General features: G+C 63.9%; 1 protein-coding gene across 1 annotated transcript; it reads right to left on the minus strand.

The window, feature by feature from the left end:
* Window positions 1–53: 53 nt before the first annotated feature.
* On the minus strand, window positions 54–8,310 carry AJM1 (apical junction component 1 homolog). The gene is made up of 3 exons (XM_071574321.1): window positions 8,143–8,310; window positions 5,646–5,719; window positions 54–3,936 (listed from the first exon to the last, which is right to left on the minus strand). The coding sequence occupies exon 3, from the start codon at window positions 3,871–3,873 to the stop codon at window positions 634–636; it is 3,240 nt and encodes a 1,079-aa protein (XP_071430422.1). The 5' UTR covers window positions 3,874–3,936; window positions 5,646–5,719; window positions 8,143–8,310; the 3' UTR covers window positions 54–633.
* Window positions 8,311–12,779: the final 4,469 nt, after the last annotated feature.

Below are 12,779 nucleotides of genomic sequence, written 5' to 3' on the forward strand. Positions count from 1 at the left end.
GCCGGGCCGGGCAGGGCCGGGTGACAGCGGGTGCGAGACATGGCCCCGGCTTTCCCCCCCGTCCCTGAGCCCCCAGGCAGCGCCGGCCACGCCGCGGTCACCCCTCACCGCCGATTTCCTCCGGCCCCGTTCAGACACCCGCCCCACTGGATCCCTCACCCTGGCCGGGCTCCTCGGCAGCGTCCAGGGCACCCCAGCCCTGCCCCGCTCAGCGCCCAGAGCCCGCATCGGGTCCCGGGACACCACGGGTGCTCCAGCCGCCCTTGCGGGGCTCCCCCGGGCCCTGACGCTCCCGCAGTCTCGGGACACACAGACGCGGTGCAGCCCAGCTCCCTCTGCAGCACCCAGCCCGGGGGGCTCTGGGTGAGTGGCAGTCTGGCAGGCAGGGGCTGGGGGTGCATGGGGTGCCCCTGCTCTGGCCAAGCTCCTGAGAGGGCTCTGCAGGGTCTCGCTGGGCTCTGGGCTCCAGGGTAAACCTTCCTCCTCGGGTCACTCTAGCACTGCTGGCCACCCACAACCCACTGCAGCCCCCCTCCCTTGGTGCCACAGCCGAGGGGGTCCCTGTCCCGCTGCCACAACAGGACAGCACCTATCTACAGAGGGGAAGCCCCGGGGGTGCCCCCCGCTCTTCTTTCACATGATGTCGTCCAGGAGGTTGGGGCTGGCGACCCAGTCGAGGGTGCGGGGCTCCGAGGCCGCCATGATCATGCACATGAACTGTTTGCCCGTCCTCTTGTCAATGGGGTAGATGGTGGTGGGGGTGAAGCGCTTGTTGCTCTCCACGAAGTCGCAGAGCTGCTCGTACACAGCGGGGAACTCGTGCCGCAGGAAGACGCCGCGGATGCGCAGCTCCCGCTGGATGTTGATGAAGCAAACCTCCCGCGCCTTCCGGCCCTCCTCCCCCTCCTTGTCGATGTCCACCGTTCCGGGCGGTGGCGTCAGGATCAATGTCTCCATGTCCCGCTCCTTCTTCAGCATCTTCTTCTCGGGGCTGGAAGAAGCTAAGGCCACCTTGGCGTATTTCCTGACCGTTGGCACCTGTGTCTTCGGCGATGGCCTCTCTGGCACTTTCTGAGTGACGGCCACGGTTACATTCAGCAGGAAACATTCGTCGGGGTCGTACTGGTTGCCCGTCTCCCGCAGCTCCCGGGCATACTCCCCCAGGTTGTCCGAGTAGCTGTCCAGCTCCCGCAGGGACAGGTAGGTGGGGGACATCAGCAGGCTCTCCAGCCCAAACTGGAGGAAGTTCTCAGCAGAGCCAGCATTGGGGAAGCCCAGGAAGAGGACGCCGCGGCCGCGGGAGAGGTATCCCACCTTTGCAATGCGTGAGAAAGCCTTGTGCACCTCGGCATTCTCACGGCAGAACTGCAGGACGTGGCGGCAGACGCTGCCCACCCGCCCGTAAACGCAGCTCGCCTTGTGTGTGTCCCAGTCCTCGCGCCGGCAGTGCCGGGAGCAGTAGTACGTGTAGCAGCTGTGGCACGATTTGAAGTAGAGGCAGGCGTTGAACATGGTCTCTGTGCGCCGGCACTTGGCGTTGGAGCACATCATCATGTCGTCCTCCTCTGCGCTCAGGTCCGGCGAGCAGTTCTCCGGTGACTTCTCAAAGGGGCCAACAGCTGGTGGGGCGGGCGGGGGACGTGGCGCACCGGCACGGGAACTGGGGCCTGGCTGCTCCTTCGTGGGTCGGGGGCCGTCGGGCACAGTGTGAGGGACCCGCCTGCCCTCGCCCCGCCGCGGGGGCCCCGGGGTGCTGCTGCTCAGGAGCTGCTTGAGCTGCTCGGCGAGGCTGTCCCTGTCCCCGGCGCGGTGCCCCGGCGCGGGCTTGTAGTCGATGACAAGGTCGGTGATGAGCTCATCCAGCTGCTCCAGGCTGCGCTGTCGCCCCGAGCTGCTCTCTCTGGGGCCGGGCTGCGGGGTGCAGGGCACAACGTAGGACCCACGGTCCTGTCCCGCATCCAGCATGTCCCAGCTGGCCGAGCGCCTGTCACTCCGGCCCAGCCCGTCTGCACGGATGTCGTTGTCGGTGATGGTGATCTCCGGCGTGACGTACCACGAGCGGCCCGGGGGCCCGCGGCCACCGTCGGCGTGCACCCGCTCGAGAATGGAGCTCTCGGAGAGGGACAGGGCAGCGTAGCGCTTGGGCGAGCTCGACAGGTTGATCACCACGGGCTGCCGGCGCTCCTCGGGGGATAAGGCACGGTGCTGCTCCTGGGCTAGCAGGTTCTCATAGCTGCGCCCCCGCTGCAGGGCCTCCTCCCTGCGTGCCGCAGGCGACAGGATGTTATCCCAGGATTTGGAGTAATGCTGGGTCTCCCGGCCCAGCCGTGGCGGGGTCACGCCATAGCTCGTGTGCCAGGAGGAGAACATGGCATCGCGCCCAGCCGGCTGCGGGGTGAAGCGTGACACTTGCAGGGTCTGGTAGGGCAGCGCAGCCCGCTCGGGGCAGTACCAGTCCCCGAAGTGCAGGGGCTGTGCGCTGCGAGGTGGGGGGCACGTCCGCGACAGCACCTCCCGTTCCCGGTACTTCCCATAGTCCTCGGCATAGAACAAACGGGCAGAGGACCCGAGGGCCGGGTACGTCCGAGCATCCTCGGCGTAGACGGTTTTGACAGGGGTTCCACGCGGGGCATAGAAGCGGGGCTCGTCACCGTAGAAGGCGCGGCCAGGAGCCTCCTGCACTGGGTAACCCCGCGCCTCCTCCACGTACAACGTCCGGGGTGGCATCGTGTGCACGGCAGCCTTGGCTGGGTCCTCGGCATAGAAGGGCTGGGACCCAGCGTAGCGGCCGGGGTAGGGATAGCTGGCGTAGCCGGAGCTACGGAGTGGCATGGCGGGACTGGGGCATCGTGCTGCCTCCTCCGCATAGAAGAACTTGGTGGGGACGCCGGCGGCTGAGAAGGTCATGCAGCCCCTCTCGGGGTACTCCCTGAACTCCCGCGAGGCCGGCACCGGTACCGTCTGGTACGCCAGCACCCGGGGATCCGGCTCGTAGTACTCACCAAGGTAGGGCAGGAGCGGGGGGTCCCCGCTGTAGGAGTCGCTGGGGGTGGGTGTGCGGGATGCGGACGCCTGCCGGCTGCCCGGCACGGCCAGGCTGCGGGTGGCCCCCGGGGTTCGGGGCCAGCGTGGCGGCTCCGGGCGGTTCGGGGCTGCCCGCTGGCTGCGCGCTGTGTGTACCAGCACCGCCTCGTCCGGCTTGATGTCTACCCGGCACTTGACGTGTGGACTGGCACCCACCTTGGCCCCCAGCCCCTCCTCGTAGCAGTTGCTCCCCAGGCAGAGCGGGGAGATGCGGCTGACGCTGCTGCGCTGCGGCTGCAGCTTGATGGGGTGAACCTCGTTGGCCAGCACCCGCAGCGGCACCGGGCCCTCCCGGCGCGGCGAGGGATCAGCGCGGGAGGGCTCCCGTGCCACCCGCAGCACCTCCCGCCCCCGCTGGGCTGGCGGTGGCGACGCTGCCACGGTAATGGGCACCGCCGTCAAGGTGGACTTCACCCGTGGAGCGCTCTTCGAGCGGGCGCGGCGCTTCGGCTCACTCCGAGGCACGGGGGCTCTGCCAGCATAAGGGTCCTGCTTTGGCGGTGCCCGCCTGCCCGGTGGCCCCGGCGTGGGCTCAGGTGTGCTGGGGCGCGGGCAGGGGCGCTCCATGGCCGAGGGGGTGCCCAGCTCTTCCAGCGACTCGAGGAAGTCAAAACTCCTGCAATGGCGCTTGTTGAAGGGCTGCGGCTCGCGGGACAGGGATGAGGACATGGAGGCATTACATTGTGCCAGAGGCTGACAGACAACGGAATCCCCAGGGGCTACGGTGGCCACCTTGATGTCTTGGTACACCGTGGACACCAGGATGTCAGGTGGGTCTGTTCGTGTCATCTTAAAAGCGACTCTTCTCCCACCAGCTCCCGGTCAGACGGCCTCAGAGGACAGTAGCCCGCCCTGCAAGAGAACACATGAGGCGCCTCAATCCTGGCAGGACCTCAGATCAATCCCCATAGCTCAGGGCAGGGAGTTGGCCACCTCTTCAGAAATGAGAGTTTGGGGCCGTCCTAGCCTCCACTGCTGCTCTTAATAGTCAGATTGCATGTGGGGGAAGAAGCTGGGAAAAGTCTCCTGATCCAGGGAGCAATTCAGAGCGTGGCTGGCAGGCCACCTACAGGGGCAGATAGGGAGCAATGGGTGCCAGCTCAGCACAGGGAGAGGAGAACATGGGACACCATGCCCTGTTCCTGGGCCATAGGACACAGGGACTGTCTTGCAACATCACAAGAATCAGCAGTTCTGAGCAGGGCTGGAGCGGCTCAATGCCAGGGTTTTCCATAGGGTGTGCGTGCCCTGGTGTGTGTGCCTGAGAGGTGATGGGTCTCCTGGGACTGTGCACACCCATGCCCCAGCACAGTACGCAGGAGCACGGCCCAGGGGTGGGCACCATGAGCACATGCCATGGTAGCTGGGAAGACCCTGCAGCCTGGAGCTCTCTGGGAGTCAGGAGCTGTGCACCCTCCCTGTGGTGGCTGCACCCACTATGACCCACAAACACCCCAGTGGGATGGCCACGGTCCTGGCTGCTCAGAGGCACATCACTCCCTGAGGCTTCCAGACCATGTGTGGCACTGGAGGTGGAAGAGGTGCCTCAACACTCATGTCAGAAGTAACTTCTCCATGGCCTTCCTGTGCTAGAGGGGCTTTGCTGGCTCAGTGCCCACTGGCTTTGTCCTCTCTGTGTCCCATGGCTATGACAGATTGCCTGGGCTGGAGGGTGAGTGGGACAGTGGCTCCAGCTCCCACGGGACACAGGGTATGACACCTACCATGTGCCAGCACCCCGCACCCAACTGCTCCAGGACAATGCTGTTGGGTGTCCAGGGTGGGCAGAGTGTCCAGCCACAGTTTGACAGAGCTGTGTGACAATGGGGATATCAGCACAAGCTCCTCAGAGTGAGTTGGGTGGGCAGATGAGGGGGTTTGCATGCAGGACTAGGTGGATGTTGGCACTGACCTTCCCCACCAGCCCCTCGAGTGTTGCTGTGGGCTGCCACTAGCACTGAGTTCTGTCTGCAGTGGGGACACCCAGTTAGCTGTCACCTGATCACGTGCTCTGAGCATTGCATGTTTTGGTCTCCAAGGGCCTAGGAACAGTGGTGGGCACTGGCTGTCCCATGACACAGTAAAGAGGGGTGGCAAAGGCCACCAAAGAGCACTTGGTTTTAAAGACCAGCAGAGGACCCCAGGGGAGGTGTTTTTTGGAGGAAGGGACTTGATTTTATTTGGCAAGAAGAATCGACTATGCAGAGATAGGGAGGAGCACGTGGGTTCCCCCTCAGTACCCACCCTGAAGCTGGGGATTGCCAATACTGGAGCTGAGGTGAAGTGAGTGGAGTTGGGGGGTCTGTCCATTGGGTGGGCTGGGGAGAGCAAGATGCCAGGAGGAAGGAGATGGAGGTCCCAGTGCCTCCCTCTGGGGTTGGGAGGGCAGGTTTGCCCTCAGAGCGGTGGCCCAGCATTGGCCCTGCTGCATTACAGCATGTGGGAGCTGGGCTGCATCTGGGAAGGCAACACCTCCACACCACAGCAATGTGGCACTGGGAAGCCCATCCCCGTGGTGTCTGGGTGGCTGGTGAGCAGGGAACCGCAGCCCAGGGTCCTACCTGGTCCGGCAGCAGCAGGGAGGGGGTGAGTGGGCTGAGGTGGCCGAGGGGCCCGTGGCAGCTCCATCCCAGCACTGCAAAATAAACAAGGCACATGTGGGTCCTGGGGCCCCCCTAGCAGTGTTGGAGGGCCTGCTGCCGGGGGCATGAATGCCTTGGGGGCACATGGAACACCCCGAGAGACCCCTGCAACCAAACAGAAGCATCAGCCAGCAAGGCCACTGTGCACATCACTGTGCATCAGGGATGTGGGTGCTGCCTCCCACGAGCACCAGTGTGTCCCCCACCCACCCAACAGCATCCGTCGCCCATGGAGCTGCAGGGTTGCCATGGTTTCTCCAAATTATTCCTCCTCTGCAAGGACAGCGTGGGTGAAGCCAGTGTGGGTGTTTGGGGAGGCTGCGTGGGGGCCCAAGGCGCTGCAGCAGTGCAGGGAGAGCAGAGCCCCCGCACAGCCACAGGCACCCTCTGACCATCGTGGTGGGCAGAGCTGGGATGGCCCCACGGTGCTGCCAGTGCCACTGCACTCACACACACACCCATCTCTGACAACTGAGTTCCCCCTACTGTGCACTGCCTGCCCCATGCCCACAGTGCGTGCTGCCTGGTCTGCCCTTGCCAGGGCACTACCTGCACCTGCCCCCATGCTGCCTGCAGCTGCTGCAGTGAGCGTGCTGCCAGGGTACTGCCCACACACTGCCCACATGGCCTGTGCCCTGGCCCGAGCTGCCTGCACACACCAGCCTGCCAGTGCACTGCCCCACAGCCCGCCCATGCTGCCCTGTACATTGCCAGGGCACTGTCCACTTGCTGGCTGTCCCTGTGCAGAGGCTGCTGCCCGCACACCCTGCTCTGGGTGCACTGCCACAGGTGCAGACCACTGCCCTATGCACACTGCCTGCACGTTGCCTGGGCATTGCTGCCCACTCTGCCTGCTTGCTGCCCACACAACATCCTGCTGAGCAGGCAGCAGCGCTGCCCAGGGCACTGCAGCGGGTGTGCTGCCTGCATGCTGCCTGCACATGCAGAGCACCAAGCATGCTGCACTGCCCCCCTGCAGCAGCCCCAGCACACGCTGTGCTGCACCAGGCCCACTGCCCGCACGCGGCCCTGGGCACAGCTGGCAGCACCTGCAGTGCCCCCAGTACAGCCCTGAGTGCAGCCCCAAGCACACCAGCGGCACCTGTATCTGGACACACACAGCCAGGGCAGCATCTTGCAGCCACTGCAACCACTGTGCTCAGCAGATGATGCTGGAGGAGCCACCAGTGGCTGTTGTGGGGGCCGTGCCTGTGCCCGCTGTGCCCTGGCACTGCCAGCACTGCTGTGCACAGGCCTGTGTGCCATGTGTGTGCCAGCGGGGCACCGATGGCTGCTGCAATCTGGGCACAGCCTGTGGAGAGTATCCCACTGTCCCCCTGCCCCCTGTACATAGCAAATAGGCACTTTCCCCCGTGCCACTCCCAGGACATCCCCCAGCACACACACATGGTGCCCTATGGCTTTGTCCATCTTGCACATCACGCAGCCCCTCCACACAGCCCTGTTACCCCCAGCCCTGTGCCCCTGCCTGTGCCTCGCAGCCTGTGCGCCCTGGCAATGCCACATTGCCTCACGTCCCTGTCCGGAGCCCCCCGGCACACATGGCTGCCCAGCCCCAGCCCTGCCCGTGCCTCCGGAACGGCTTATCCTGCTGGGAGTGGGGGGAGCAGCACCCCCAGCCCAGGAAGGTACCCCAGGTACCGGCATCCACATTGGGCTGAGCAGCATCCCAGAGTGCAGGGGACGCCCTGACTCCTGGCCCCTTTAGTCCCCCGCCCTTGGGGGGCACCCACAAACGGGCACGGCTGGGGGGGCGGGGGGGACTGGGAGCACCGCGGGGTGGGGGTTTGCGGGGCCGGAACTGGGTGGAGGCTGCGTGGGGCGGCCCCCGAGGGGAGCGGGGCTGTCCCAGGCGCTGCCGCAGACCCCGGGGCGGTGACCCCGGGCACCCCCACCCCGCTGCGCAGCGACAGCGGGCCCGCTGGGCCCCGCAGGGTGCTGAGCCGGGCACCGAGGGGAGATGGCCCGGCCCAGGCACTGCGGCGGGGTGGGATGCGGATGGAGATGAGGATGGGGTTAGGGATGGGATAGGAATGGGGCACACGGAAGGACTGAAGACCCGGGAATACGGGTGCAGCGGGGTGGGATGACTCGGTTCGGGGACGAGGGATGGGGATGGCCCCGGGGGGGCTGGAGAGATGGAGGGGGCACAGGGGGATGGGGACGGGAATATGGGGCACGGCGGGATGGTATAGAGAAAATGAGAGGATCCGGGGGCTTGGCATGACCCGGGAGGATTTCGGAGGGGTGGGATAGGGATATGGAACATGGGGGAGTGAAGCGGGAGGATGGGATGTGATACGATGTGACGATTCGGGGAGCCACGAGGGGATAGCTCGGTCGGAGTGCCCCAGGGGTACGGCAAACCCCAGCTCCCTGCCCGGGACCCCCTTACCTGCTGCACGCCCGCCGCGCCGGCGGCCCCCGCAGCATCCCCCCGCCGCTGCGCTAGGCTGGGGCTGTCGCCGCTCCGAGGGCCATGGCCCGGCTCCGCCCGATTCGGCACGGCACGGCACGGCACGGCACGGCTCGGCTCGGCTCGGCTCGGCCTGACGCTCTGCCGCCGGTTGTTTTCCCATAAATATGGCAGGCGGAGTTACCGGTGGGGCCGGCACCGGGACCGGAGCCTCCCCCGGCGCCGCCCCCGGACCGGTCCCCATCCTCATCTCCATCTCCATTCCCATCCCCATCCCCCCACCCAGGCCCGGATCCCCCTCGACCCCAGTCCCATCCCTGTCCCCTACCCCGCTCTTCGCAGCATCCCTTGTCCCCCCGGTACTCCCCCGGGCAGGGGCTGGGAGACCCCCGGTGCCATCCGTCAGAGGGTTCCCCCGCGCCATGAGTGTGGGCGAGCATGGGATCCCCGGCGCCCTGTGCGATATCGTGTGCAGACACTCCACAGCCCGTGCGGGCACCTGCCCTTGCACTGGCAGCCCCCCCGTTGCAGCAGCCCCCCCAGTGCCGTCATTACTCCAGTGCCAGCAGCCCCCCAGTGGCAACAGCCCCCTCCCAGTGGTGGCAGCCCTCAGGGCCCGTCCTAACTGACCTTGGCCCTGCGCAGCCAGGGCCAACTCGGCAGGGAAATCCCTCACTAAGCTCCTCCATGGAGTGCCCTCGTTTTCCCAGAGGCTCCAGGGCTGTGGCTTGCTTGTGGCAGCCAGAGCCCAAGAGGATGCTCAGGGATGGAGATGGGCAAAGGTTGCACAGAACAGCTCCCAGCATACCCTGGCCCCAGTGGCTTCCAGTACAGCACAGCCCCCACGCCACAGCTCTGCCTCAGTTTCCCCATCTCCAACCTCCTTGAGCCACCCTCCACTGCCCACCCCAAGGACAGGCCTATGGCGCTTGTGGGTGCCCAGGCAAGGGTGATGGCAATGACGACCTGCCAGGAACTGTCATGGCTCTGAGCCCTGATCCAAGGCTGTCATCTTTTACATACCCCTGCATGGCAGGTGCACCCCAGGATTTGGCTGATTCAAATTTTCTTCCTCCCTCTACTGCAGCATCACGAACATCCTTCTGCCGTCTCTGGTGCCTGCACCAGGCAAAGCTGTACTGGGGTGCCTTCTGTGGGCTGACGCTGCTGTGCTTCCTGCAGGAATGCCCCTGGTGCTCCCTGGGAGCTATGGGCACTGCTGCACCCACTGGGACCAGTAGCACGTACCCCGCTGAGGCCAGGCTGAGCTCCAGGAACTCACTGCACTCATGAGTGGCACAAGAGCTGGGGGGAGGAGCTGGGAGGAGGGTCATCCCGTCTCTGCTGCACTCACGGGGCCAAGAGACCACCAGTACCCCTGTGCCATGCTCAGATGGGCTCCATCACACCCCCACACCCCCATCCCCCCGAGCTTCCATTTTCCTATCTGCAGAACACAGGGCTCTGGCTGCTGGTCCGGCCACTCCTGCTGTCCCTGGCTTCCTGCCCCGCAGCCCACGCTGTGCTGCTCCATCTGCTCCTGCCTGCTGCGGCCCTGTGCCAGCCAGCCCCATGCCAGAGCGGAGCACCGGCAGCACTTGTGACGTGGCCAGTGATGCCCAGGGGAGCATCAGACATCCTCTGTGTCTCCCATGGGTGCAATCACCTGAAGGATGCAGAAGCCCATCTCTATGGGAAATCAGGGAGTCCTGGCATGGAGGAGGATGCTGCCAGGTGGGAACGGCGATGTGCCCTGAGGGCACTTCCTGCAGTGTCATGCTCTGTCCATGCAGCTGTGGCCTTGGGTGACACCTTTATGGATTGAGGTCACCTGTCTGGAGCTCTGCACTTTGGAGCAGCCACAACTTGGAAATCAGGGGACAAACTGGTTGGACCATGTCCCTCAAGTCCCGTGGCAGGGGACAGTGGCCCATCTGCTCCCCCTGTGCGGTTTCTAATCCAGGCTGGAAGGTACTGAGGGATCCAAATTGATCACAGGCATGTCTCCATGCACCGGAGATGGCAGCGCCACGGAATGTGCAATGGGGCTGTGGATACCTTCCCCTCCTCCTCCTCCTCCTCCTCCTCCTCCTCCTCCTCCTCCTCCTCCTCCTCCTCCTCCTCCTCCTCCTCCTCCTCCTCCTCCCCCTCCTCCCCCTCCCCCTCCTCCTCTTCCTCCTCCTCCTCCTCCTCCACCTCCTCCTCCTCCTCCTCCTCCTCCTCCTCCTCCTTCTCAAGCCTGTGACAGCCTAGGGGAGAGGGGAAGGGGAAGATCCTGCTAGAACAGGTTGGAGCTGAGGGCTGCGGCCATGCTGGCTGCTCAGAGCTGTCACCTTTCCTGAGCACTGAGCCACGCTGCTGCTCTGGGCTGTGACACCTTGGGCACCCAGTCTGGGGCACACAGGTTGGGGGAACAGCCCCAGCCCAGCCCTGCAGGTGCTGAGGATGGATGAGTGGCTGGGAGGGCATGGGCCTGCCCCTGGCCTTGTGCCTACTGCCTGCAGGAGTGGCAGCCCCTCAGATGGAGGTGATCCCCTTGGAACCTCAATGTGGGCAGCAGGGCTCTGCAGGGAGGGATGGAACTGTCCCTTACTCCTGCACAGAGGACAGAGGAGTTGGGCCCCTGCCATGGCTGTGCAGGTCCAGGCTTGTTACTGGCCAAGCTGCCCAGGTCCCCTGTCCTGCTGGAAGGGACATGAAAGTGGCCAGAGGGATCACATGAGCCAGGGCTTATTCCTGAAATCCTACAAGGAAAACGCCAGCCTGATGCCTGTCTCCAGGCAGGAGCAGCTCCTGTCTCCAAGTCTGGAGTGTCTGGCCTGGCTGCCCTAGGGCCAGGAGAAGCCAAACTGGGCCAGTGTGGGGGCAAACCCCCATTTTCTGTGGGAATCTTTGCCCCCTCGGTGCTGGATCCTCCCCCAAGCCCCACAGGCAGCAGAGCCACAAATGTGCAGTGTCTCTGCAGCTGAGTTTTGCCACCAGTCCCTGACCAATGTGTCTGCATGTGACAGACTCAGTTCTGTCAGGTCTGTCTGTCCAAGGGGGAAACTGAGGCACAGAGGAGCAATGTGCCCACAGGTCACCCTTGTGGGTCTGTGGTGATGCTGTGCAATTGGCCAGACCTAAAGCAGAACAGACCTCACCTTGGGGGATGTGGGTGACTCACATCTGTCCAACACAGCTGCAAGGCTGGAGGGGGTCTCGTCAGCCCTCCCCAAGGACTGTCTGGGGCCAGGCTGAGAGCTCATGTGAGATTTGATGCTCACCTGGCTCAGCACATCAGATCCCTGATCCAGCCCCCCCGTGCCCCTTGGTGCAACTCAGAGTAGGAGGGGGCCACCCAGCACAGGGAACCCCCACTCCTGCCCCAAGGATGCTGACCCTGGTGGGGCCTGGCAGGGCGGCAGAGGCCAGTCCCCAAACCTGCTGGGCTGAGGGCTCCCCTGGCCCCAGCCCTCATGCCAAGGTAGAGGGACAGGGACATGTGGGCAGGAATGGGGAGAGGGACAGGGAGAGGGAGACTGGTGGGGACTACAGGGACATGGGTGGGGAGGAGAGTTCTGACTGGGCCAGCACAGAGCAATTTTGAAGCTCTAGAAAGACCTTTCTGGGCATTTGCAAAATGCTGCACCCCTCTGCCAGGAGGCCCAGAGCCTCACCAGTAGGCAGGTATGGGCAGCAGAAGGTGGGTGGTGAGAGGAGGCCTCCAGAAAAGAGGTTTGGCCCAGGATCCCTGTGGTAGCAGCACTCACCCCAGCAGGCATGGAGGCCCTGAGACGCTGACCCCAGCCATGGCAGCAGCCACTCCTGGGCAGGTGACTCCTCTGTGATGGCTGCGGTGGCACAGAAGGTCAGACCCTGGCTTGGGAGGGCTGCCAGAACAGAGAACTAAAACCCCTTTGCTCTGGAAACAGGCTGAGAGAGCTGGGACTGTTCAGCCTGGAGAAGAGAAGATTCTAAGGAGACCTTACAACCACTTCCAGTGCCTAAGGGAGCATCAAGAGAGCTTGGAGATGGACTTTGGACAATGGCCTGGAGAGACAGGACAACGGGGAATGGCCTTAAGCTGAAGGAGGGCAGGGTAGAGTGGGAATTAGGAAGAAATTCTTCCCTGTGAGGGCGGGCAGGCCCTGGCACAGGTTGCCCAGAGAAGCTGTGGCTGCCTCATCCCTGGAAGTGTCCAAGGCCAGGCTGGATGAAGCTTGGAGCAACCTGGGATAGTGGAAGGTGTCCCTGCCCATGGCATGGGGGTGGAATGAAATGAACTTGAAGGTCCTTTCCAAGACCACTCTGTGATTCCATGATCTGGCCACAAGCCCCACTGAGGGTCAGTGGAGCTCATACTCCTTGGAGCAGCAGGACTGCCATCAGCTGGAACACTGCCCAAGGGAACTCCTGGCTGAGAATCTTCACCTTACTGGGGGAGTGATTGCACATTCCAGGTTAGCTGTCCTAAAATCTTGAGAGTTCTTAAGACAGTCAGGCAGTACCAATTGCATTTGACATCATGAACGTGTATTCAAATGTTGGCAAAGCTATCATTGGTTTATCTGGTTTATAAAATAAATCTCGTTTGAATATACTGTTTGTCTCAATTTTGTAAGTTTTCATGATTC

This window comes from Pithys albifrons, chromosome 20 (assembly GCF_047495875.1).
Source record: "Pithys albifrons albifrons isolate INPA30051 chromosome 20, PitAlb_v1, whole genome shotgun sequence".
Lineage (NCBI taxonomy): Eukaryota > Metazoa > Chordata > Aves > Passeriformes > Thamnophilidae > Pithys > Pithys albifrons.

Bases quoted from the DNA above. Each gene is read 5' to 3' on its own strand.
- AJM1 (XM_071574321.1), bottom strand. From the start codon at position 3,873: ATGACACGAACAGACCCACCTGACATCCTGGTGTCCACGGTGTACCAA.